The sequence below is a fragment of the Syngnathus typhle genome, linkage group LG2, assembly GCF_033458585.1.
Source record: "Syngnathus typhle isolate RoL2023-S1 ecotype Sweden linkage group LG2, RoL_Styp_1.0, whole genome shotgun sequence".
In the NCBI taxonomy this organism is placed as follows: Eukaryota; Metazoa; Chordata; class Actinopteri; order Syngnathiformes; family Syngnathidae; genus Syngnathus; species Syngnathus typhle.
Genome location: NC_083739.1, coordinates 12,877,723 through 12,899,610, shown reverse-complemented (window position 1 = coordinate 12,899,610; position 21,888 = coordinate 12,877,723). Strand labels below are relative to the sequence as shown.

The window sequence follows — 21,888 nt, the reverse complement described above, 5'->3', positions numbered from 1 at the left end:
CCAATGATCTGCCCCACCTCCTTTTATTGCATTTGCTTTGTCTTCCTTTGATTTGCACGAAATCTTATCAGGACCTCCACCACAGTCTGCAGTGGCTGAAGGTTTGGCATTCCTCAGCTATCACGCTCAGGATACGGACAGCAGCAAGGTGACTCGATCGTGCCCTTCTTATCCATTAGTGCGACGACGGGGGGATATCACTTGCGAGGATATACAGTGACACGCGCTCTGATAAATGTCATCTTGTCTGCGCAAACATTGATTCCTCGCTTTCTGTCTGCCCTGCCACTCTCTCATGATACATACGCACACGTGTGCTCAACACGTTTATTAGACCACCTCCACATCAACACCATCATTTCGTGCTCTAATGGAGGGTTGTTACTACCTGGAAAAGGTTTGAGGAATTCAACGTTTTGAACCATAATTTGTTTTTACTTGCATTTGCATGAAGGAAATGAAAATGTAACGAGCACACTGCTAATAGAAACAATTTCCACCATGTCGGGAACAATCTCAGAATTTCAAGCCATGCATGACAGAAGGTTTGTGCAGGCCAACCACGACACAGGTTTGGGAGTTTGATACAAAATAATGAACTGTCTAGAACAAGTGATCTGTGCAGTCTTGACATTTAGCTTTTCCAGGATGGACCAAAACCTGCAGCAGAGCCAGTTGCGGATCAGGGACCCGGAAGAGCGATGAATTTGTCCGAATTTTGTTTTCATCAAAAACCCTCTGAGAGTAAAATGGACGCTGCGCTGCGTATCTTATTATCATCTATCAGACGTGGCATTACGGATAAATAAACACCTTCCGATGATGCTGTCTCTTTGAAGAGAGATACAGCGGCAGAGAAAGCAAGTGCTGGGCTCTGATGGGGGTTTGCAACACTATGCTGCCTGCTTACTGATTAGCTATCTGCACTGACATATAGATCACATTCCCTCACATCCCCTGCCAGCCGGCGCACATACAAAATAGCGAGCAGTGCCACAGCTGCACTGACACCATCATAAGTCCTATCTGCGTTTGGAAATGGGGCGGTGTGGGGGTAGGTAGGGGGTTGTATATATCGGGCTCAGCTGGGTGGAAAGAGACAATCTCCGGAGTGTCATTATGTGGTTCAGGTCTCAGAGCCACTAAGATGTCTATCCTCATGCTAGGTTCACCTGTGTCTACAGTGGGCTACATATGTCAGCTTACATTTGGGATTTCTTTGTCCAAAAAAAGGCACCCAAAGTCTGCTTCAAATCATTCCTTCATCTAACATGGAAAGTGAGACGCACTGTGACAATCCAAGTCATCGTTAACCATAAACCCAGATGCTTTGATGATTATTAACCAGATGGCTTCTGCTGGCTGTGATAGCCTTAATTGTTATTATTCTTTCTCTCAACATTAGTTCAGGGCCGCCTGTGCACTATTTGCAGCACGGGGCATTCATGCAGACATGTGAAGCGGTGAATGCATGTGTGTCAAATGTGTTGCGTACTATACTAAGCAGTTTATGTCATCTGCTCTGAATATTTCCAGTGTAGTGGGGTAAGTGAGGCATGTTTGTGAACACGCTGCCCATCAGCTCGGAAAAACAAAGACTCCGTATGTGTCTGCAAGGGATTATAGAGACTTCTCCGATACGTAACACATTATGCCCTCCTGTTCACCTTCACCAAATGGAAAACGTCCTGATACAGATGCACTTGTTTTAATGTCCCAGTGCCCAGCTTGGCACACCCAGAGGGGATGTCAAGAGTGAGTGCTCTTCCAGGGATTCAATGAGACAGGCTTGCTTGGGCATCGGGGAGTAAGGTGGGGAAGGGGGGGGGGTGCTAAAGCTGGGGCACAAGTGCTGCCTGAATTGGGGGTGGACTGCAGTTAGGCTTTGTGCCATCCTGCCATGGAACTTCAGATACATACATTCTGCTAAATGTTTGATGATCTGTAACATGTTTTCCATGTTACATCGGTATAGAAATGACTACAGTTGGTATAATCTGGAAACTCCAATTTTAAACATTTCGGATATGAATTCAGACAGTAGTCAACATTAGAAAATGCCAACAAAATGCAACCAGACAGGAACAATGTTGCGAGCCAAATGTAATTAACAATAAATGTGGAAAGCGAGTCTTCAGAAATGTTGCACAGCATCTGCTGTGGCATTAGCGTGTTCTCAGGTTTTTAGAGATACATGTATTTGGACTTTTGATTTTAATGATACTTTCTGTCTCTGTACACAGCTAGTGCATTGGCATGCAGTCAGGGCATTCAATGCTTTCTGCTTTTTCATCTCCTAACATGACAACTTGTATGAAATTGTAAGAATTTATTTCCACATTTTTTTTTCTTTAACAAAAACAACCTTGGTGATCGTAACATAATGTAACATTATGGTGTGGTAGCAGCATAGAGTATGGACACAGCAAATTGCAAAAATGAGACATTAATGCCTGTGCTTAAATAAATCCTCAGGCAAACTGTGAATTTCATCAGTTCATTCACTCTCATGTTTATTTTACCTCAAGACATCAAGTCAACGGACACTGCTTTCCCTCCAGAAGGGCAATGTTTCCTTCTCTTGATCTTCTGGCGGAGGGAAAGACAAGTACAGAATATGAATCAGCACACTCAGTCAGTTTTCTTTTCAAGGTCTTTGTTTTAGTCTGCAGAGCCATCTGCATCAAACGCCAGTAGCCGTCACTATTTGTAGTCACTCATGTCATTCTAATCCTGAAAAGTTGCTTGCAAAGCAATTTGCATTCTTGGTGAGTGATTCATAATCACGGCTGATACCTCTCAAGGAAAACAAGAGCTATCAAAAAAGACAACCTACCAATATCAGTGGTGCCACAATTAGCTTGAAAAGGTAACTTTACTGATTACTTGAGTAAATGAGTTATTTTACTGATTACTTTATTTTCAACTTAACTATCGATTACAAGTTACATTCAGCCAATACCGACCTCTGGTTGAACATAAAAATGAGCGAATTTTCCACTTACCGTTTTTTTCCATGTATAATGCGCCCCCATGTATAATACGCACCCTAAAAATGGCATGTTGATGCTGGGAAAAAGCCTGTACCCATGTATAATACGCACCCAAATTTTGACTCCTACTTAAGTCCGTGAACGTAAAATTATTTCAGAAAAAAGATCATCTTTGGGAACAACCGGATGTTATTCTGCCGGTCAGTATCACTCGCTAGCATACTCAGTAGCGAAGAAATGTTTCGGATTTGTGTAGGGTACATTGTGACAGCAAACGAGCAGGTGATCTAGCAAGCGTCTGATACGAGAGCATTGTGTTCGTATGGAGCGTGTTTGAAGTGAACAGCAGAGAAGAAAGCGCATCTGTAATGGCGGCCTCCGTATGATATCCGGATTTAAAAAAAAAAAAAAGAAATTCTTTTTTTTTTTGTACCCATGTATAATGCGCACCCCAGATTTTAGAACAATAAATTAGTTACATTTTGCGCATTATACATGGAAAAAAACGGTAATTGTATATGCATTTTTTTACGGTGACGTTTAAGTTTGTTTTTATTAAAAATAAAACTAAGACAAACTTTTTGGTATACATACATTCAAGGAAAAACACCTTTCCCTAAAAAAACAACTATTACAAAAATTATGTTGGGCAATAATAGTCATTATTGTTGCCTTACTGCTGTATTGTATTATTTTCACATTACATTTATACATTAGGTTACTTTACTAAAAAAAGACTTTCATGTTATTTTCTGTTGACATTGTCTATTTAATTGTCATTATAGTTTTAAAATGATGACGGATGACGAATAATCAACATTGCATTGTATTAACATCAAATTCACAAGAAAACGATATAGTAGTACGTACACCATCGGAATCGTCTTTCAAATACCTGTCTGATAGTGCTGGTTTCATGTAAATCAATGATTTTTTGAAAATTTAATCGCATACCTAAACAGATGTGCATAATTTCAATGGCGCCAATAGTGGTTTACTTTCAACAAAATATACACTTTAACAAATGCTCATTATACGTAAAACACGGTCGCCACCATGTGCTTGAAACGAGAAGAGTTGCAGCTTGTTTTTTTTTGAACAGGCATTTAGGTATTCATAAACATGGCCCTGAGTTAGCTTCCTCTTGTAGGGAAACGTAGTTTTATATTGAGACTAGAAATTGGACTGACGTACTTCAATACTACAACTCCCACAAATCCTTGTTGCCTTTCCTTGCGTCGAGCGCTATGGCGTTGTCTTGAATCGTACATTAATCGCAAGCGTTTTGTTTACAAAGGATTGCGGTAAGATGAAAATATTACTTTTAAACACTCGACTTGATAATAAGATCAGTGCTGAACATCCGTGAATTTTCTGATGCAGGATTCGCCCGTTACTTAATTGTTAGCCCTCTACTTTCAAGTGCTAGTTCAGCTGCTCCACAGTTCGCACGGCAGTCATTAAGCTAAAGTATATTTTCACAGGTGGAAGTGAAACATCGGTTTAAAAGGGACCTGTTGCGTTGTTGTTGCTTTTTGACATTTAAGAAGCTTAAATGAAGTCATGCATTTATTTCGATCGTGTGTTGCTTGCAATTTACACTGGTCTGATCATGCAGGATTTCAAATGATGATATCTTTATTGACCGACTCTAAGTCCAACAAAACAAAAACGATGCTTATATATGAAGTGCCAAATATTAAGGATTGTCATTAAATATCTGTTCGTATGAAGACAGTACACTCAACTATCTCCATGTTATCTTTATGCTTGCAGATGGCAGCTGATTCCTCAGAGAAGAAAGATGTTGATTCCTCAGCGACCAAAGACAGGGAGAGGAAACGCAGCCGCTCGCGGGAAAGAGATCGGAAACCATCACCTTTACGCAAACGCCGTCGATCTCGAGAACGCAATCGCTCAAAATCTATTGAAAGGTATCCCAATGCATGAATGCAACAGTGATTCTCAACTGGTGGATCACGGACAGCTTGGGAAAAATGACGTGTATTCTTATTTTGATTATTCCGGGACAATAAAGAGGCGTACGAAGATCCCACGTAGAACATATGAAGTAAACCACAATTCAAGTCCAGTTCATCAAATTCATTTGAAAATGTCTTTGAAAACATTCTACTCAATTTATGTGTTTTCTCTGGCGATTTTCCAACAAAACACGTTCTTTCTTCAAAACCTTTACAAAACTGGCTCCCAAGCTAACAACAGTTGAGAACCACTGTATCTACAACCCACTCACCCGTTTTGTGCGTGGCTGTGCTTCAACTTGTCTCCTCGTTTGACTTGAATTATGATTGTAGAGACCGCCGCCTAAAAGACAGGGAAAAGGAACGCGACAGAGACAAGGACCGAGACAGAAGCCGGAAGGACCGAGACAACCATCGACGTGATCGGAGTCGGCGCTCCAGGTATATAAATCGTCATGAACGTATGAGTGTAATTGACTCGTGACACTAGTGAGGATAAGATAATCTAGAAAAACATCTGCACCATAAAACATGGTCTTGAGTTCCTTACAACACTGTTTTGTCCCCTTTTCCAAAGAAGTCTCTCACCCAAGTCAAAGGATGCCAAGTTAAAGGGCGAGAAAGACGGCAAACCTGAGGAAGAAGAAGATGACAATAAGAAAAAAGAGAAGGTGGGGTCTGACTAAGAATTTTCTGCTGTGACTTTTGTACTGTAGGTATAACTTGTTCTCCTTTTTTCAGGTGCAGCCGTTATCTTTGGAGGAGCTTCTCGCCAAGAAGAAGGCAGAGGAAGAAGCGGAGGCAAAGGTAGGGAGGGAGTTTACCAAAAAAAACATTCAAAGCCCATTTCTTCCCTCATCTCTTCAATCATATCTTTGCACTCATTTCAGCCAAAGTTCCTGTCAAAAGCAGAAAGAGAGGCGGAGGCTCTGAAGCGGCGGGAGCAAGAGACAGAGGAGAGGAGGAAGTTGGTGGAGGATGAGAGGAAGAGGAGAAGGGTTTTTCAAGACATCGGACGAAAAATGCTCGGTGCGTGTCATCTTTTGGTTCACTCGGTTTCTGTCGTTTGTTGCACGCTGGCGGTGTAAGTACGAGCCGGCGATGTGTCTTGCAGAGGATCCGCAGGAAAGGGAGCGACGCGAACGACGAGAGCGGATGGAGCGGGAGAGCAATGGGAACGAGGAGGACGATGGGCGGCAAAAGATAAGAGAGGAAAAAGACAAAGGCAAAGAACTGCAGGCTATCAAGGTTGGAAATGTCTTAGCATTTTATTTGGATTGTGAGCTAGAGATACAGAAAAAGATTAAGGGTGCAAATGTGTCGGTGCCAGGAACGTTACTTGGGCGGGATGAAGAAACGTCGACGAACACGTCACCTGAATGACAGGAAATTTGTTTTTGAGTGGGATGCTTCTGAAGACACGTCGGTCGACTACAACCCCATGTAAGTCAGATTTCACACTATGTGTGTAAGACATGCCTGTATTTCAATATGTGGTCAAATTGAACTGGGGGGGGTGATCAATGTGTCGTTGCTAAAGATACAAAGAAAAGCATTCGGTCCAGCTGTACGGACGCGGCTTCATCGCCGGCATAGACCTCAAACAGCAGAAAAGGGAACAGTCACGTTTCTATGGAGACCTGATGGAGAAAAGGCGTACCATGGAGGAAAAGGAGCAGGAAGAGTGAGTTTACATTTTTCAATGACCCCCGCCGTCGCATTGAGACCCCAACTCACAATCTGTCTCGACACGATGTCGTCTGCGCTCTCAGGACGAGACTGAAAAAGATGCGGAAGAAAGAAGCCAAGCAGCGCTGGGACGACAGGCACTGGTCGCAGAAGAAGCTGGACGAGATGACTGACAGAGATTGGAGAATCTTCCGCGAGGACTACAGCATCACCACGAAGGGCGGGAAAATTCCAAACCCTATCAGGAACTGGAAGGAGTACCAGCTCCCGGCACACATCCTCGAGGTCATCGACAAATGCGGCTACAAGGTCAGCCGACACTGAAATTCAGACTTATATGTGCTTTCTGTGACTGCCGTCTGTGTTGAGTTTATTTACTAATAGCAACATGTTTTCTTCCTAATGTCCAGGATCCAACCCCTATTCAGAGGCAAGCCATTCCCATTGGCTTACAGAATCGTGACATCATCGGTGTGGCCGAGACTGGCAGCGGTAAAACGGCCGCTTTCCTCATCCCGCTGCTCGTCTGGATCACAACCCTTCCGAAAATCGACAGGTGATATAACGTGACCCCTGTACACATCTCGGCTCGCTGATTCATCTGCACAACTCACATTCGTCGTTGGTACAGGATCGAGGACTCGGACCAAGGTCCTTACGCTGTGATCCTGGCCCCGACTCGTGAGCTGGCGCAGCAGATCGAGGAGGAAACGATCAAATTTGGTAAACCTTTGGGCATCCGCACTGTGGCTGTTATTGGAGGAATCTCCAGGGAGGACCAGGGCTTCCGTCTCAGGATGGGCTGTGAGGTGAGATGAACGTATGAAAGTGCAAAGTGAAAAGGGCTTGAACGTTTTGTAAACCAACCCGGCTGACCCCTTCTTTTAACTTCATTCATGCCATTTCAAGTCATTTCAATGGGGGATATTGATGCATGGTGGGAATGAAGCTTGTAAGTCAAGGTACCACGGGAATTTATTGTAACGGCTTGTCGATAAGGAGGATAGAAGGGCAACTCTTAGCTAACCAAACCTAATCAATGCTGACAACATTTTCTCATCAGATTGTTATTGCCACACCCGGTCGTCTGATCGACGTACTGGAGAATCGCTACCTGGTCCTTGGCCGCTGCACTTACGTGGTCCTGGACGAAGCCGATCGTATGATTGACATGGGCTTCGAACCTGACGTCCAAAAGATTCTGGAGTATATCCCAGTCACCAATCAGAAACCGGACACGGAAGAAGCCGAGGACCCCGAGAAAATGACCATGAACTTTGAGTCTGGGAAACATAAATACAGACAGGTATGTCACTTCCCGTCGTTGCTGTTTTCTCTCGCCATTTGTCTTCCATTGCTTGTTTGTTGCCTTGCAGACTGTCATGTTCACGGCAACCATGCCTCCCGCCGTGGAGCGACTGGCAAGGAGCTACCTGAGACGCGCCGCCGTGGTTTACATCGGGTCCGCTGGCAAACCTCACGAGAGAGTCGAACAGAAAGTGGTGCTCATGTCCGAGGGAGAGAAAAGGTGAGACTCGTGGCGTAAACAGCCAGCATCGTATTTGCTGCTCCAACACTTAACGTGTTCATGTGATCTTTGTGCTACAGGAAGAAAATGTTGGAGGTGCTGGCGCATGGTTTCGAGCCCCCCATCATTATCTTTGTCAACCAGAAGAAGGGCGTTGACGTGCTGGCCAAGTCCTTGGAGAAGATGGGCGTAAGTCATTGTGGATTATTAAACCTGTGATCGTTTTGCTCATAACAGAGGATGTCATCTTTTTAATCATCTCTGTATGTAAATGTTCATGTTGCAATTTCCAGTAACTGAGAATCTCTTTTCACCAGTACAACGCTTGCACATTGCACGGCGGCAAAGGTCAGGAGCAGAGAGAGTTTGCTCTCTCCAACCTTAAGGCGGGAGCCAAAGACATTCTGGTGGCCACGGACGTGGCTGGCCGAGGTATCGACATCCACGACGTGTCCATGGTCATCAACTACGACATGGCCAAGAACATTGAGGGTAAGCACCTCTCCACCATTGTGTCTTTTACTGAAGTCGAATCATCGAATAGCCTTCTCACTAACAAATGGAACCTCAGTCAAACCCAGTTTGACTTTTTCAACCGGACTGCGCTCTCTTGAGTAGCCTTCCGTTGTAATTTGCTTTTATCGTATCACTCGAGTAACATTCCATTGATTGCCCCCTCCCCCCAGATTACATCCATCGTATTGGCCGTACGGGTCGTGCTGGTAAGAGCGGCGTGGCCTTGACCTTCCTCACCAAGGAGGACGCTGCTGTCTTCTACGACTTGAAGCAGGCCATCCTAGAGAGCCCCGTGTCCAATTGCCCGCCAGAGTTGGCTAACCACCCGGATGCACAGCACAAACCTGGAACCATCTTGACCAAGAAGAGGCGAGAGGAGACAATCTTTGCCTGAACATCTACAAAGGACTTAACTTGAGGTCTTTTTTATGTTTTAAACTTGTTTAAAATTTGGTAACATGTCTTGGGTATTCAGTGCACGTCATCAAAAATGTCATATTCCTCTTGATGATCTGTGATGGAAGTGGTTAGAAAGATGGATATGGCAATATTGCAAATAAGTCAGGGTACATACAGACCAATAGTTAATTTTTTTCCCTCTCCAATTACTTTTTTTGCTCTTAGTTTTAATTGCAAGTATTTGTATGAATACGAGTTGTCAGTCTTGTGAATAAATCATCAGCAAATGCTTGCATCAGATTTTTTTTTTTTTTTTAACAGACTTGAGTAACCCCCCCCCATCGATTTAATTTGAGATGGTGTGAATTTGAAAGAAAACCATAATGGGAAAGGCTACGTAAAGCAATGGTATTTAATAATGTACACCTTTGAACATGGGCTTAATAGGAAACACAAAATGGGCGTAAACAATTTAAATACGTAAAATGTGTTTATTTTGTTGGTCATAATTTTCTTCGCATTGTAAATCTATTTTTCAAATAGAAAGCATTCTTTACAGCATCAGGCAGGAAATGTCTCACTTTGTACACCCTTTGATCAGGAGCAGGAAGAGGCGTGTTGTCACGCTAGCACACTCTGGTAGTGTGATGGATACACGGTTAGATTTAGTGCAGTTATTGCATTACAAAGCAACCATCCCCAAAAAGTAGTGCAATTTTTTTTCTGTTTTTTTTTTTTCTTTTCCAACTCACACTAAAGAGGAAGTCCAGATGGTGTAAGGCGTTTCATTTTTCAATGTTAGGCTTAGTATTGCATACAGAATAAGACGTAGGAAACTTAAACGATAACCTTGTAAAAATTGTGCTTCATAAATTGGAAAGAAACCTCAACCGCTTCATCAGTTGTTTAATCATTGGTCCACTCTGGCAAAATAGAATGAAAATAGCTAATTGTAGAACTAAGACATGCAGGACATCATTTATTTTCAGTGAAGGACTTTCAAAGTGCGTCAAGTATGCGAGCGCCAAGCTCAACTTGAACTTGGGGGGGGGCAGTAAGAGTGCCGTAAGTTCAAAGTGGAGAAGGAAAGCGCCCCAAAAACGACTATCACTGCAAGACACCGGGCACAACCAGAAACGATGCATTACTAAAATACTTAACGGTAAAATAATCAGAATTCATGCAGCACTTGCATAGTTTTTTTGTCTTTGTTTTTTCTCAATCATGCCGTTTTTTATCCTCTTCAAAATATACGTACAACGCTGAATACATGTGCGACATAGAAGCAGTAACCGAGTAATTAAATCGGCCGGTACGGACCCTGTGAAACGCTCGCAGGTTGACGGCTTAAGAACACAATGACGTGTCACGGGCAAGTGCTACAGCTGCGAGTCCTTCGCCGCACGCTTGTCACATGGAGCCGAGGGACACCTGAGGGTCGGCCGTGGTAAATCTGCAGTACACAAAGCGGGTGCGATGATGACGGAAAGAATAGCGACGTTACCCGGGGGATGCTACAATCGATGTGCTACAATCGGATGACGGGGTGCTTCGGAGACACCACAAGCCCATGCGAACGTACATTCACGAAAGCCGCCATTGAGTAGCGTGCATCTTGTATGGTGTATGGTGGATGGGTCAATGTAAACAAGCAATGTGGGCACCAACATTCCCTTTAGTGTTTTTTTTTTTTTTTAAACAATTTTACATTCTCTGTGCCCATCAGCTTTTTTGAGGTGTTAGTGAGTGATTTTGCAATAGCAGAAAGACAGCGAGAGGGAGAAAGAAAGAGGGAGGAGATGCTGACTGTGTGAGGAGAGAGAGAGAGAGAGAGCGGAAGAGGAAGAGAGCGAGAGAGAGATGCACTGATGGTGACACGGTAATGTACTGCAGCTTCACACTTGCAATGTGCCATTCGCCATCTCCTAAGTTAAAAAAAAAAAAAGACAAAACGCAGGTGGCAGCGTATACCTGAAACAAGCGACCAAATCAAGAAGCAATGTAACTAAACTAGGGTGCCCGTTCGTATTTACACGATCCGAAAATGCATTCGTGTCTCCAATCGATGGATTCAATAATAAGCATTCCTGCATTAGTTTTGCCGTAAAGATCATTCAGCTCCAGTTCTGGCATCAATGTGCAAATAGTCTCAAAATGATGATACTCTAGTCACACATGCAACAGTAAAGATATCTTAACACGTTTTGCTTTAAGGCCGGTTTACGGAGACATCCTACAATAGAGAAACACAGGCAAAGCAGAGCAAGTTTGCCTGACGACATTCCATTGCAGAGGAGCCCTGTTGACAAGCTGACAATCTGCCCAGAGATGTCACAAAGTCCCCTCGGTGGAGAGAAAGTGATGCTCTAAAAATAGACCTGGACTTGGGGATTCATCAGTAGGTGTCTCGAGGCCAAGGGCGGCTGCGCTGGCGGTTGTTCCTCTGGTTGTGACCCTGCTGGGCTTCACTTTGAAGCAGCCTGTCCTGTGACTCGTGGCTGTTGGCGTTGCGCCCGCCGGCGTGGCCGCGGCGGGCGGGGTACATGCCCCTGTACGTGCGGCCGTGGCAAGGAGAGGCGTACTCATCCTCCTCCTCTTCCTCGTCTTCTTCTCCCCCACGTCGACACGGGCTCCCCCTCTGGCCGTGAGACAGTGAGTCGCTTGCTTCGTCCGAAGGCATGAGACTGTCCTGCTCCAAGGGGGAAACGGCCTCCTCGCCCACCTCTTCTTCCTCTTCCCCCTCCTCCTCCTCTTCCTGCTCTTCAGCCTCCATTTCTACTGTCTCACTGGGCTGCGGCTGGTTCTTGTTCTGGGAGAGCAAAAGGAGACTGACTAATGGGGCACAAGTCGACAACAAGTGGCTTCACACTTTCTGCAGCTGTTCTGCCACGTCAAAGTTTTGATGGATGCAAACAAAGAAGGGTGACAAAAGGACTGCAAACACCATGTGAAGGAGGACTTACTATATGTGCAGCTTTAAAAAAAAAATTATATACTATATTGTGCGTTGTGGGTCTTTCAATTAAACGTGCAATGTAGTCATTTAATCTTATTAAACTAGTCATTTTTGATTGATGTTATGCCAAATCTAACAAAAGTGAAAGACGAGAGACACTATTTTAGGTTATTTTCTAAAATGAAAGCAGACGTTTGCAAAGGTCTTGATTTGATTAGACAAGAAGGATAATCTTTTTGTTTTAAAAATAAATAAATAAATAATAATATTTAGTGTTGAACGGCTGACCTTGGAGGATTTGGACAAATCTAAGGTAGAAAATGGCTCTATACGATGACTCGAATATTAAAATAGTTGTCAATTATTTTTTTAATCGATTAATTTTGACAACTCTAGTTCAATGCATAAAACTGAGTTGGAAACGTGAGGTGGGGAAAGGTGCTACACTGCGACACAAATGGATGTGTAAAAAATGCTTGCAGAAATGAAATGGAATTGGTGGGGGTAGGCATGAATCAATTTTCTATCTGTCTAGCTAGCGTATTTTGAATGTCACAGACAATACGAGACCTAGCTGGGAAATGATCTCAAAGTGTGTGGATTTGAAGTTTGTGTGAGGTCCTTTTCAGCGAGGCGTTTGCAAAGTTTTGTCATTGTTACACCAAAGTAAATAAATGCCAGTCAAACGGTGAAGATGGAAAGAATGGCGAGGCCATATGGCACCAGTGTTAGTGTCCACATACTCTCTTGTGTTCTTATCACTATTCTTGTGAAACAAGAAGTACACACATTCCCGATAGAGTCATGTGCCACCGCGAGGATCGGCACATTTACGTGGCATGCGTGGAAAGGGGTCGACAGACAAGAAGAAGTAATGAGGAGAATCTGCCAAATGACACGCACATTTAGTCATTTTAGACTCCCATGTGTCATTCATTGCGGTGAATTCAAAGTGTTGGTTCACTTGAGACCGTCAACTCAAGGAGAGGAGGAAGGATGCGGCGCACAAATAAAATACTCTCATGTTTGGCTGAGGTGTTCATAGGTGTGTGTTGTATGTACCCCACTACTCACCCCAGCTGGTAAAGCCATCATTCAATTAATTCCTGTATTTCAGAAAATGTTAAGCATGGATGAGCGAGAGGACACACAAGCGGAGACAATTATATCAAAGACACGAGAGGGAGAATTGGGAGGCATTGAAAACAGCGACAACATCGTGACACTCTCGACCGGTGAGCAGCAACTCACCTGGAGGCTGGAGATGGCGGACGGCGGGGTCATCAGAGTCTGCTCTAATAGAGGATTGAGAGGAGAGGTGCCTGGGAGATGAGTGGCCCGCCAGTATATCTCCAGGTATTCAGCCAGATGCTCACAAGCATCCTCCAGCTGGTTTTCATCCAAAATGACATCAAACAAATCCTACACGCGACAAAAAGTGCAACTTAAAAAAGGCTGTACAGGATTTAAATTGTGATGCCCATTTTGGTGCTCCTCAAGCAAAGCAATTGCGCCGTTGTGGGCGTGAACACATCTGACTTGATGTCATCTGTGGAGGTGATTGGCATATGCAAAGTATGTTTAAAGTGAACTGCAAGGAAGACTTGCGGATTATGCAAGGCGGTGACCTGGAGACCGCCTTCCAACATCCTAATCAACTCTTGACTAGCCCTCGTGTTTGAGCAACAGTGGCTCTTTTGTAATTAGTACACTTTATCCTCTTGTTTATGTTCATTCCTTTTTAGGCAATTGATTTACTCGTCGGTGTGTAATTCTCGCAGCTCTCTTGAGTCAATAAAAATAATTAGTTAATTGCTGCTTGCTCTGTTCCGCCTTGTGCATTTGGCAAAGCCACCACTCATGTTGACAGCTAACAAAATACATTAATATTAAATACATTAAATACAGAGGAATATTGAGAGGAATAACATTTAGGTGTTTTGTGTTTACAGACATTTATTTGTAGGCGTTAATAACTTTAAGATCTGATTTGCCAGCAGCTTGTTGTTCAAACATCATTGTGAACCAACTAGTCATCATAAAAAGGTTACAGGGAATACTGTATGTGCCTATACATATTTTTGCCCCCCCCCCCCCCCCCCCAGCCTGATCATATTAATGGTAAACATTTTACAATCCTGGAAATTGGAGCTCATTCAAATATTCTGTCCAAAAAAATGATAGTTCACTCACAGGGGGGCACTGAGAAAGTTTGTCTGAGGCCATCATCTGCACATTCAGGTGCTTGCTCTGAGACTTCCCCCTGGACTTGATCAACCTCTGGAGTACCTGAAAGGAGCCAAAATGGCAGAGTTGTTCTACACTGCGTAACAAAAAGGGCATTCTTGTAGGACGGTACCTTTGGTGAGGAGACTTTTACGTAGACAACGATAGGTGCGAGGGAAGTTTTGGCGAGCTGTGCAGGGTGGTTGATGGTGTCCGCATCCAGAACCACCAGCTGTAACGTTTTGGCGAGTTCAAATATCCTCTCGATCTCACTCTGAACCTCTGCTGCATAAACCACAAATATTCAGTCCTCAAAAAGTGCCCATCCTTTGAGTGGGATTCTTACCCAAACTGGAGCGAGTGTTGGACCTCTCCATTATGGGTCTTTTATTGAGGACGGACCTTTTAGCAAGGGACAAGTCGGCAGTGACACGGGTGATTGAGATTCTGCGGTTTTGGTGGAAGTAGCAAAAACATGCAGTCAATATTTGGGCCCCATTGATTAAACAAGGCAATCAGGAAATGATGATTTGGGCTGACCTTCCTTCAAATCTGTGTTTCAGGAAGTCAAAAAGGGCTTTCTGCATCATATCTGTAACCTGAGGGAAGACAGAAGAAAAGAACATTTAATAAAACGGTCTTCAACAATTAATGGAGCAGTGGTGGTTTTAGTGCAACGTGTTTGCGTTCCGCTATTGGCCAGAGGTTCGATACGGCACGCTGACCTCGTAACCCTTGAGTGACGGTCCCACGAGGACCACCGGCCTCATGGATGGCACCACGTCGTACGGAGGGACATGTTCCTATCACACACAAAGAAAGGCAAAGGGTGAAAGAGATGATGATCGCCGCAGAACGGATACAAAAAAAAAGGGTGGGCAGAGGAAGTTGGAGGGAAAGGACAACCACAAGAAACGTCATAAAGATTCTTGAATAAACCTACCTGTTTTTGCCTCTGTTTAGCTTTTGAAAATAAAAAAGCGATTCAGTTGATTCATCAAAAACACCGGCAGAAATGTGACCAACAGGCTGCCGGTGTAATACTTACATTCACCTGCAGACGGCGGTGTGGTCCTCCAGTTCCCAGTCACCATGTCACCTAAACTAGAGGAGTTGCCCCCTATTTTTCTGCGATGCCAAACCACAATTTAAAAAAAAAAAGACAAGTTTGTACATTGATATGGTTAACTAATTCATCACAACATTTGTATTATTATACAGTGTTGTTATTGTAGCATTGTAATTTAATTTCTACTGCTCTATTTCTGTTAATTCATATTCCGTCCACCTGCACCCCGGCAATGATTCCGAAGTACCTCTGCTTCTGCTCTTGCTTGAGTCTCATTGCTTCCAGTCGTAGCGGGCTGGGAATGAAAGCGATGTCAGCTCCCTCTTTGACGAGACGGCCGATCCACCAGTCATTACTGTACTTCTGTTCAATGGACGACCGTATCAGCGCCAGACAAATATGTGCCGTTTGAATGCAGAGCAGGAGCTTGTTGGAGGGAATCACTCACTTCCTTGATGTGCAGAAAGTCTTTGGCGTCAAAGTTGACTGCAGCTCCTTGTACAGGACAGTCCTCATCCAGAGCGCCGCAGTAACTCACATTTGTCTTGACTGCAAAAGCCACAGGTTTGGACTAGCAGGAAAACACAAAGTTGCCTGATGTCAATCAATCAATCAATCAATCAATCAATCAATCAATCAATCAATCAATCAATCAATCAATCAATCAATCAATCAATCAATCAATCAATCGATATTTCATTAATCCCATTTCTGTTTTCATGTGCCACAAAAAATAATGAGGAAAAAAAAACAACAACAATAAACTGATATCCTACCTTCGCTCTGTCGAGCTGAAGTTGTGCCTGGCGCTCGGCTTCACGCCGATACGCCTCGCGGTCCTCCTCTGCTGACAGGTCGGAATCCGACGGTCTACTGGTATAGGAATCGGCCGACCCCTGGTTCAAGGGAACGCGAGAATCTTTATGCAGTCATTTCCTGATTTGCATTGCGACGCCAGATCGAGCGTGTGCCGCGTTTTTGTGCTGCCGTGTTCCTTTGCAGGTGTCTGTTCGCCCCGAAACGCTCACGGGGGAGCTTGTGTGTACGTACAACACAATGTGCTGCTCTCCCACACCCGCCATCCTCTGGAAGACCAAATATAGCACAAAGGAGGAAACTGCTTCCTCTTCTCGCCTGCTTGGCCCCATTCCATCCTATCAGCCCCCACAGTGCAGCACATATACATCCGTTTTCTTGCCCTGTTTATTCTCCAAAGGCATCTCCTCATTAGCAAAATATATGCCTGCCATCATTTTTCACTCCTTGCGGTTTAAGGACCCATCCTAGTTTGGCTTCTGCATTGTGCGCAAAACAACAGATCAAACCAAGACTAACTTTTCTATTTAGTACTGCAAATGGGTTCAGCGGGCTCCTTTGCATTTCTGTGTTCAAGACGTTCTCTTTCTAATCTTCACAATTACTAAAACCAACGACAATACGATTCCAAAGCCCAATTTCCTACAGACGAGTCACTGCCGTCACAATCAACTCGAAGAGCAATATGTACCAGAATTTGAACAAAAGCAGAACTCGTTCCGGTCAAATAATGTGCCAGGACTGCATGCTCATGTGGTTTCATTTGCTGCAAAAAAAGATTATGGACAAAAATAGAATATATTATTCAGGAGGCTGAAACAGCTCTCCTCATCTCCCAACAGCAAAAAAAAAAAAAATGCAAGCGTCAGAGATTTGAGAATCCAGTCACCAAATATCTACAAAGAAAATTCTATTAACTGCACAGTCGTAATTCAATGTCAAAAAATGACGTGTATAGCTTTCTGGTGGACAATGCCATAAATCACAGTGTGGTTCTATCAATATCAAAGTCAAGATATGTCAATTGATCATTCTGAGTGGGGAGGAAGGGGGAGGGTGGTCTCGAGGAAAATGGAAGTAAGAAAAGTAGGTAGAGAGAAGCAACAAAAGCGTCATTAAAAAGTGAAGACGACAATGTGCACAAAGTCGGACGGACAAGTCAGATGTGGCAGAGTCGCCGGCAACTGTTCCCTCCCTCCCATACAATCTGATTGATACAACCCCCCTCCCTCCCTGCCCCCACCCAAACGACACCCCAGCGACCTCACCTAATCCCAACAACCGATTTGTTCCAAAAACTTGGGAGCATTCAAGGCCTAGCAACAGTTCAGTACTACTCATGGCAGCACGCTGCTGCAGAAATGAGTCATACACCACAGCTCCTCCATGGACACCCCAGCCCACCCCACCACAGACAAGAAAGTATCTGCTCAGTTGGGGGAAATGGCCTCGCTCTGCATCGCACACATCTTGTCAGATCACCTTTGGGTGCCACCGCCTGCGTGGAGGGAGACGAGGAAATGACTGAGAGGGGCCCGCCCGTGCGAGCGTCGAACCCACGCTCCTTTAAGGGAACGTCATGAATGTTTCACGCCATTACAATATTTTCAGGGGATCTGGAGGTTGTCATTACTACACCCCCCCCCCCCCCTTCCGATCGAGATAACTAATGCTCCCGCCTGAAGAAGGTGTCTGCTCAGCCTTTCCCCTTCTTTTGTTGCAGCTGCCCCATTTCCTCATGTATATGCTTCTTGCCACAGGACATGATACACGCATGTTAGAGCAAGCATTTCTCAACATCAAAAACATGATGGGTACCAATGCACAAGGTTAGCCCCATCATATTCTAGATTATTCTCATGATGAACCTGAATTGTGGATATAGGGCTCACACCTAAGGAACATTTAGAGTGCGCCCATCGTGCATTTGACCCCAAAAACTTTAATTACAAATTGATTCTCTGCTGGGAGTACCATGTTTAAGCACGTTGTAGCCCTCTCCTGATCAAAGTCAAAACTACAACTCAGGAAACGTTAATGATTTAGAAATCTAATGTGGTGTAAATATTGATCATGGAAAAAATACCACAAACATTTATTGTTTTCATATTTTAGAATAAGCATAGACATCTAAGGCCATCCTCCCATGACTTCTTTCAAGCCTGAATTAGTTCTTAACATGGCACAAAATGGCCCTGCAATCTCTACTCACATCAGACAACCAAGCCGTGAATATTACAAACAATGATTCCAAATATGATTAGATTGTGATATTATGGACTCTTATGTGCTGCTGCCTCGATGGCCAGGTCACTCTTGCAAAGGAAATTACAAATGTCAGATTTTTGCAACCTGGTTAAATTAAAGGTTGAAAAGAAGAGAAGAAAAAAGTAATGAAAGCCTTTTTTTTTTGTACCTGCCGTTTGATGAAACTAGATGTTGTGTCCGAGGACGTGCTGCCATCCGAGCGTTTGAAGCGGCTCTTGCGTTTAGGCAACTTCCTGGGCAGCTGTGGAAAAACACAAAGAAACAGCAATACATTCAACAGATCAACATTCCAATCCACCTCATCCAATATCAGTATAATGTAAGGTTTGTTTATTTGCTTCTTTAACACGTTGATTCTTAGGTCTAATCCTTGATCAAATTTACATGACATTATTTCCAGCATATATGGCACATCGTTAGCCTTTAGCTAGCAGACCCGTGCCCACCTGTGACCTTTGATCTGTCAGGCGGCACTGCATTAAATAAAAAAAGCATAATTGTGTAAAAACCATAGCCAGGTGACACAGTTTGTGGCTGCATCTACAAATGCAAATTGAAAGTCTCACAAAGCGAAATCCATCTATCAACAACACCCAGAAAAGACGCCAGCTAGTTCAACCTCATCTGACCTCATCAACCTCATCATCCGCATTTGGAAAAGTGACGTGTGGTCTGACGAGTCCATATTTAAAATTGTTTTTGGAAATCATGGCTATTATGTCGGTCAAAGAGAAGAAAGGACCATTGGGATTTTTTTTAAGCGCAATGTTCAAAATCCGGCATCTGTTTTTGTGCTCATGGCATGGCCATGTGCTCTACGATTGACGGGCGACCAGTCTGGTTGTTCCCTCACCTCTTGCGCAATTCCAGCTGAAATTGGCCAACAAATACATGGATGGATTTTTGTTTCTATTCATATAAATTGAAATAACAAACTGCACAAAGCAAAAGCCCATACTGCTGCTTAGTGCCAAGTTGACATTGGACTTTTACAAGATATAATCTGTATATTTAGGTTTAGAAAGAACTCACGTTGTTTTGTTTTGTTTAATATTTTGAGACCACGTGATTAAAGCATTTTTGATCACCTAATTAGACATTTTTAAGACATCCAAATACTTATCGACGGCGTCGGCATTAAACCGTCAGCTGTCGTTTTGAGTGTCGGTACCTGCTTCAAACACGAAACCCAGATATCATCTTGAACCGTATAATAGCCTTTTAAGAGCGGCTGAGTGGAAAAGAGCAGCTATTTTCTTGAACTGCAGCTTTTCTCAAAGCACAAATTAAGACTGCAGAAGGATGCAGGTTATGTGATATATGGTACTTGGCAGTTTGTGGAATAAAAGAGAGTCAAAGATTGAATAAATGAGTAAGCTTAAATGCTAAAGGCCCTGTAAATTGAGGCTACAGGTGAGGCAGATCATCACAGCAGTATTTGCTCCTTTCATATTGTCGCAAAAACACGCCGTTATAAAACAGCGAAAGACAACCGGCAAATGCACCAATATTATAATTTTAGGTGAAAAGATGGCCATCATTACGATACCGCTGTTTTTGTCGATCGAGCATCAATTGCAGGAAAAAAAGAAGAAAGTAGCTTCTGTCAAAATGCGACGTCGTCATTTTCAACCCCAAGTAGACACAACGAATCAACTCTTTAATCCTACCTGGAAATAGTGCGATTGGGGGCCGCTTTCCACAGCCGACAGCGGGTCTACAGGCGGAGTGGACATGGTGACAGCGGGCACCGCGGAGCGGGGGCGCGGGGAGGAGGAGGCGGAATGCACGCGGACATGGGTTACTGGAGGTGGGGAGAGGCAGTAGGCGACAGCAAACACATGGACATCAGTGATTCAAAAGCGCGTCGAAGCCAAGATGCATGGCGAGGCGATCGATATCATCGTCGTGTAAAAACAAACAAACATAAAAAAAAAACCACACAACAACAACCAAAAACGTGCAGCAGTGGCAACGGAAGAGGAGAGGAGCTATGTAATGACGCGCCTTGGAGGAGATGAAGCTGAGGCTGCCAGCACAGGTCCATACTAAGTGCCTCCATGCCGGGGGTGTCCAACTGGTTTAGATTGATGAAAAATGCCTCCACACGGCAAAGGTGACAAGCCGTTGTGATCATTTACCTTTTAAATCTCCATTTTAATTCATGTTATGTGGCTTTGTGTATTCGGGTATTTGACATCGACGATGTGACAATTTGTGGTTTTGACGATGGGTTTCACTTATGGCTTGATAATATCTTTTCATGTCAGATACCAATATGGTTCATGAATATGGCCACCATGCCTAGATATACCTTCTCATTTCACTTTTGGACCAAGAGCATAGTAGAACTTCGACCAGTGATATTTGAATAATAATAATAAGAAGAAGGAAAAAGATACAGAACATGGTTTCCCTTACTTAGGCCCATCCTTACCCAAACAAAGTGCACCACAGCAAAAAAGAAAAAAAGAATCCTCACTGATTACACATGACCTTTTGCCCCTTGGCCCAAAGGGCTAAATATATTATATAGAATATATATATACTATGTCTCTAGACAGGGCAATTAAATAATGCATGGGAGAGTGAGAGTAAGGTAGAGGGTAAGGTGGGCAAGTTTGGAGACAAGGCACATGTTTAGCACTACACGTCACAAAAAAACCCCAGTGGGTCCACCAACTGCTAGCTAAGGTCCTTGTAAAATCTCTCCATGTGTTGCCACTGCTCTCCACTGTTTTTATGCAGGTGCTTGTCAGGTGAGGGAGGTGTGGAGATCACTCTGCACCAGATTCTCGGGCAGGCTACTTGTAGGATACCTTAGTTTACGGAATTCTTCGGACTGGATAACCATCATTCTCAAGGTTACCTGGGAGTTTATTTTTTATTTTTGTAATTCTGGTTGAATGGTGCCGAACATCATGTTCTCTCATATAATCAGGAAAGTGCAGTGGGAAGAAAATCATCCAGGACCATTTGTGAGATTTGTATGGATTACTGGCTGGGAATATATCCCGAATTATGTACCTGAGCCCATTGAACAACTGCAGCCTTCAGTTCAATTTTATTTTCATGGAAATGTAGAAGACAATTCCCGTTAAAACCTAAAAATACCCAAAAATCCATTTTCAGGGGGTCCAAGGATATTTCCAGTGCCTATGCGGCTCCCCTCCAGTGCGCTAAGCAAGTGTCACGGAGGAAAGCTGAATATGAATTCAAGAGTAGACTTTTTGATTAAACCAAGGAAAAAAAAAACTTTCAAAGTTTGCAACTTGAACATGATATACAGCAGCTATACATGTTCTAAGGCTTCTCATATATTATGTTGCAGCATACCACTTTTTGATCCATGAATATAAATCAGTCAAGGATAACATGATTTTTTTTTTCTGTAACAGATTGCAATTATATTGAGTGTCCCAAAAAGATAACAGATTTATTCTGCT

General features: G+C 43.6%; 2 protein-coding genes across 3 annotated transcripts; one reads left to right on the top strand and one right to left on the bottom strand.

Annotated features, from left to right (window-relative positions):
• Nucleotides 1–4,169: 4,169 nt before the first annotated feature.
• On the top strand, nucleotides 4,170–9,395 carry ddx23 (DEAD (Asp-Glu-Ala-Asp) box polypeptide 23). Of its 2 annotated transcripts, none has more exons than XM_061271350.1 (17): nucleotides 4,170–4,297; nucleotides 4,770–4,927; nucleotides 5,309–5,416; nucleotides 5,556–5,646; nucleotides 5,717–5,782; nucleotides 5,866–6,004; nucleotides 6,090–6,223; nucleotides 6,306–6,418; nucleotides 6,516–6,659; nucleotides 6,748–6,973; nucleotides 7,075–7,220; nucleotides 7,296–7,473; nucleotides 7,728–7,970; nucleotides 8,041–8,192; nucleotides 8,273–8,381; nucleotides 8,510–8,684; nucleotides 8,879–9,395. In XM_061271350.1, exons 2-17 carry the CDS (start codon nucleotides 4,770–4,772, stop codon nucleotides 9,100–9,102), a joined length of 2,406 nt encoding a protein of 801 aa, XP_061127334.1. In that variant the 5' UTR covers nucleotides 4,170–4,297; the 3' UTR covers nucleotides 9,103–9,395. The 2 variants fall into 2 exon arrangements, with proteins under 2 accessions (XP_061127334.1, XP_061127333.1); XM_061271349.1 differs by having other exon boundaries at nucleotides 5,553–5,646.
• A 35-nt stretch (nucleotides 9,396–9,430) lies between these two features.
• Nucleotides 9,431–20,237, bottom strand: LOC133147785 (voltage-dependent L-type calcium channel subunit beta-3-like). Its single transcript, XM_061271352.1, has 14 exons — nucleotides 20,113–20,237; nucleotides 18,591–18,683; nucleotides 16,135–16,254; nucleotides 15,807–15,929; nucleotides 15,606–15,721; nucleotides 15,338–15,417; nucleotides 15,233–15,252; nucleotides 15,015–15,092; nucleotides 14,830–14,888; nucleotides 14,636–14,736; nucleotides 14,423–14,574; nucleotides 14,257–14,352; nucleotides 13,315–13,485; nucleotides 9,431–11,916 (listed from the first exon to the last, which is right to left on the bottom strand). The coding sequence occupies exons 1-14, from the start codon at nucleotides 20,176–20,178 to the stop codon at nucleotides 11,503–11,505; spliced, it is 1,689 nt and encodes a 562-aa protein (XP_061127336.1). The 5' UTR covers nucleotides 20,179–20,237; the 3' UTR covers nucleotides 9,431–11,502.
• Nucleotides 20,238–21,888: the final 1,651 nt, after the last annotated feature.

Excerpts from the sequence above, each read along its gene's own strand:
- LOC133147785 (XM_061271352.1), bottom strand. The coding sequence starts at position 20,178 with ATGTCCACTCCGCCTGTAGACCCGCTGTCGGCTGTGGAAAGCGGCCCC. Across the intron at positions 16,255-18,590 it reads CTAGTTTCATCAAACGGCAG|GGGTCGGCCGATTCCTATAC; the intron begins GTACAAAAAAAA and ends CCCTTGAACCAG. Across the intron at positions 15,253-15,337 it reads ACCGCCGTCTGCAGGTGAAT|CTAAACAGAGGCAAAAACAG; the intron begins GTAAGTATTACA and ends TATTTTCAAAAG.
- ddx23 (XM_061271349.1), top strand. The coding sequence starts at position 4,770 with ATGGCAGCTGATTCCTCAGAGAAGAAAGATGTTGATTCCTCAGCGACC. Across the intron at positions 6,224-6,305 it reads AAGAACTGCAGGCTATCAAG|GAACGTTACTTGGGCGGGAT; the intron begins GTTGGAAATGTC and ends TGTCGGTGCCAG. Across the intron at positions 6,974-7,074 it reads TCGACAAATGCGGCTACAAG|GATCCAACCCCTATTCAGAG; the intron begins GTCAGCCGACAC and ends CCTAATGTCCAG.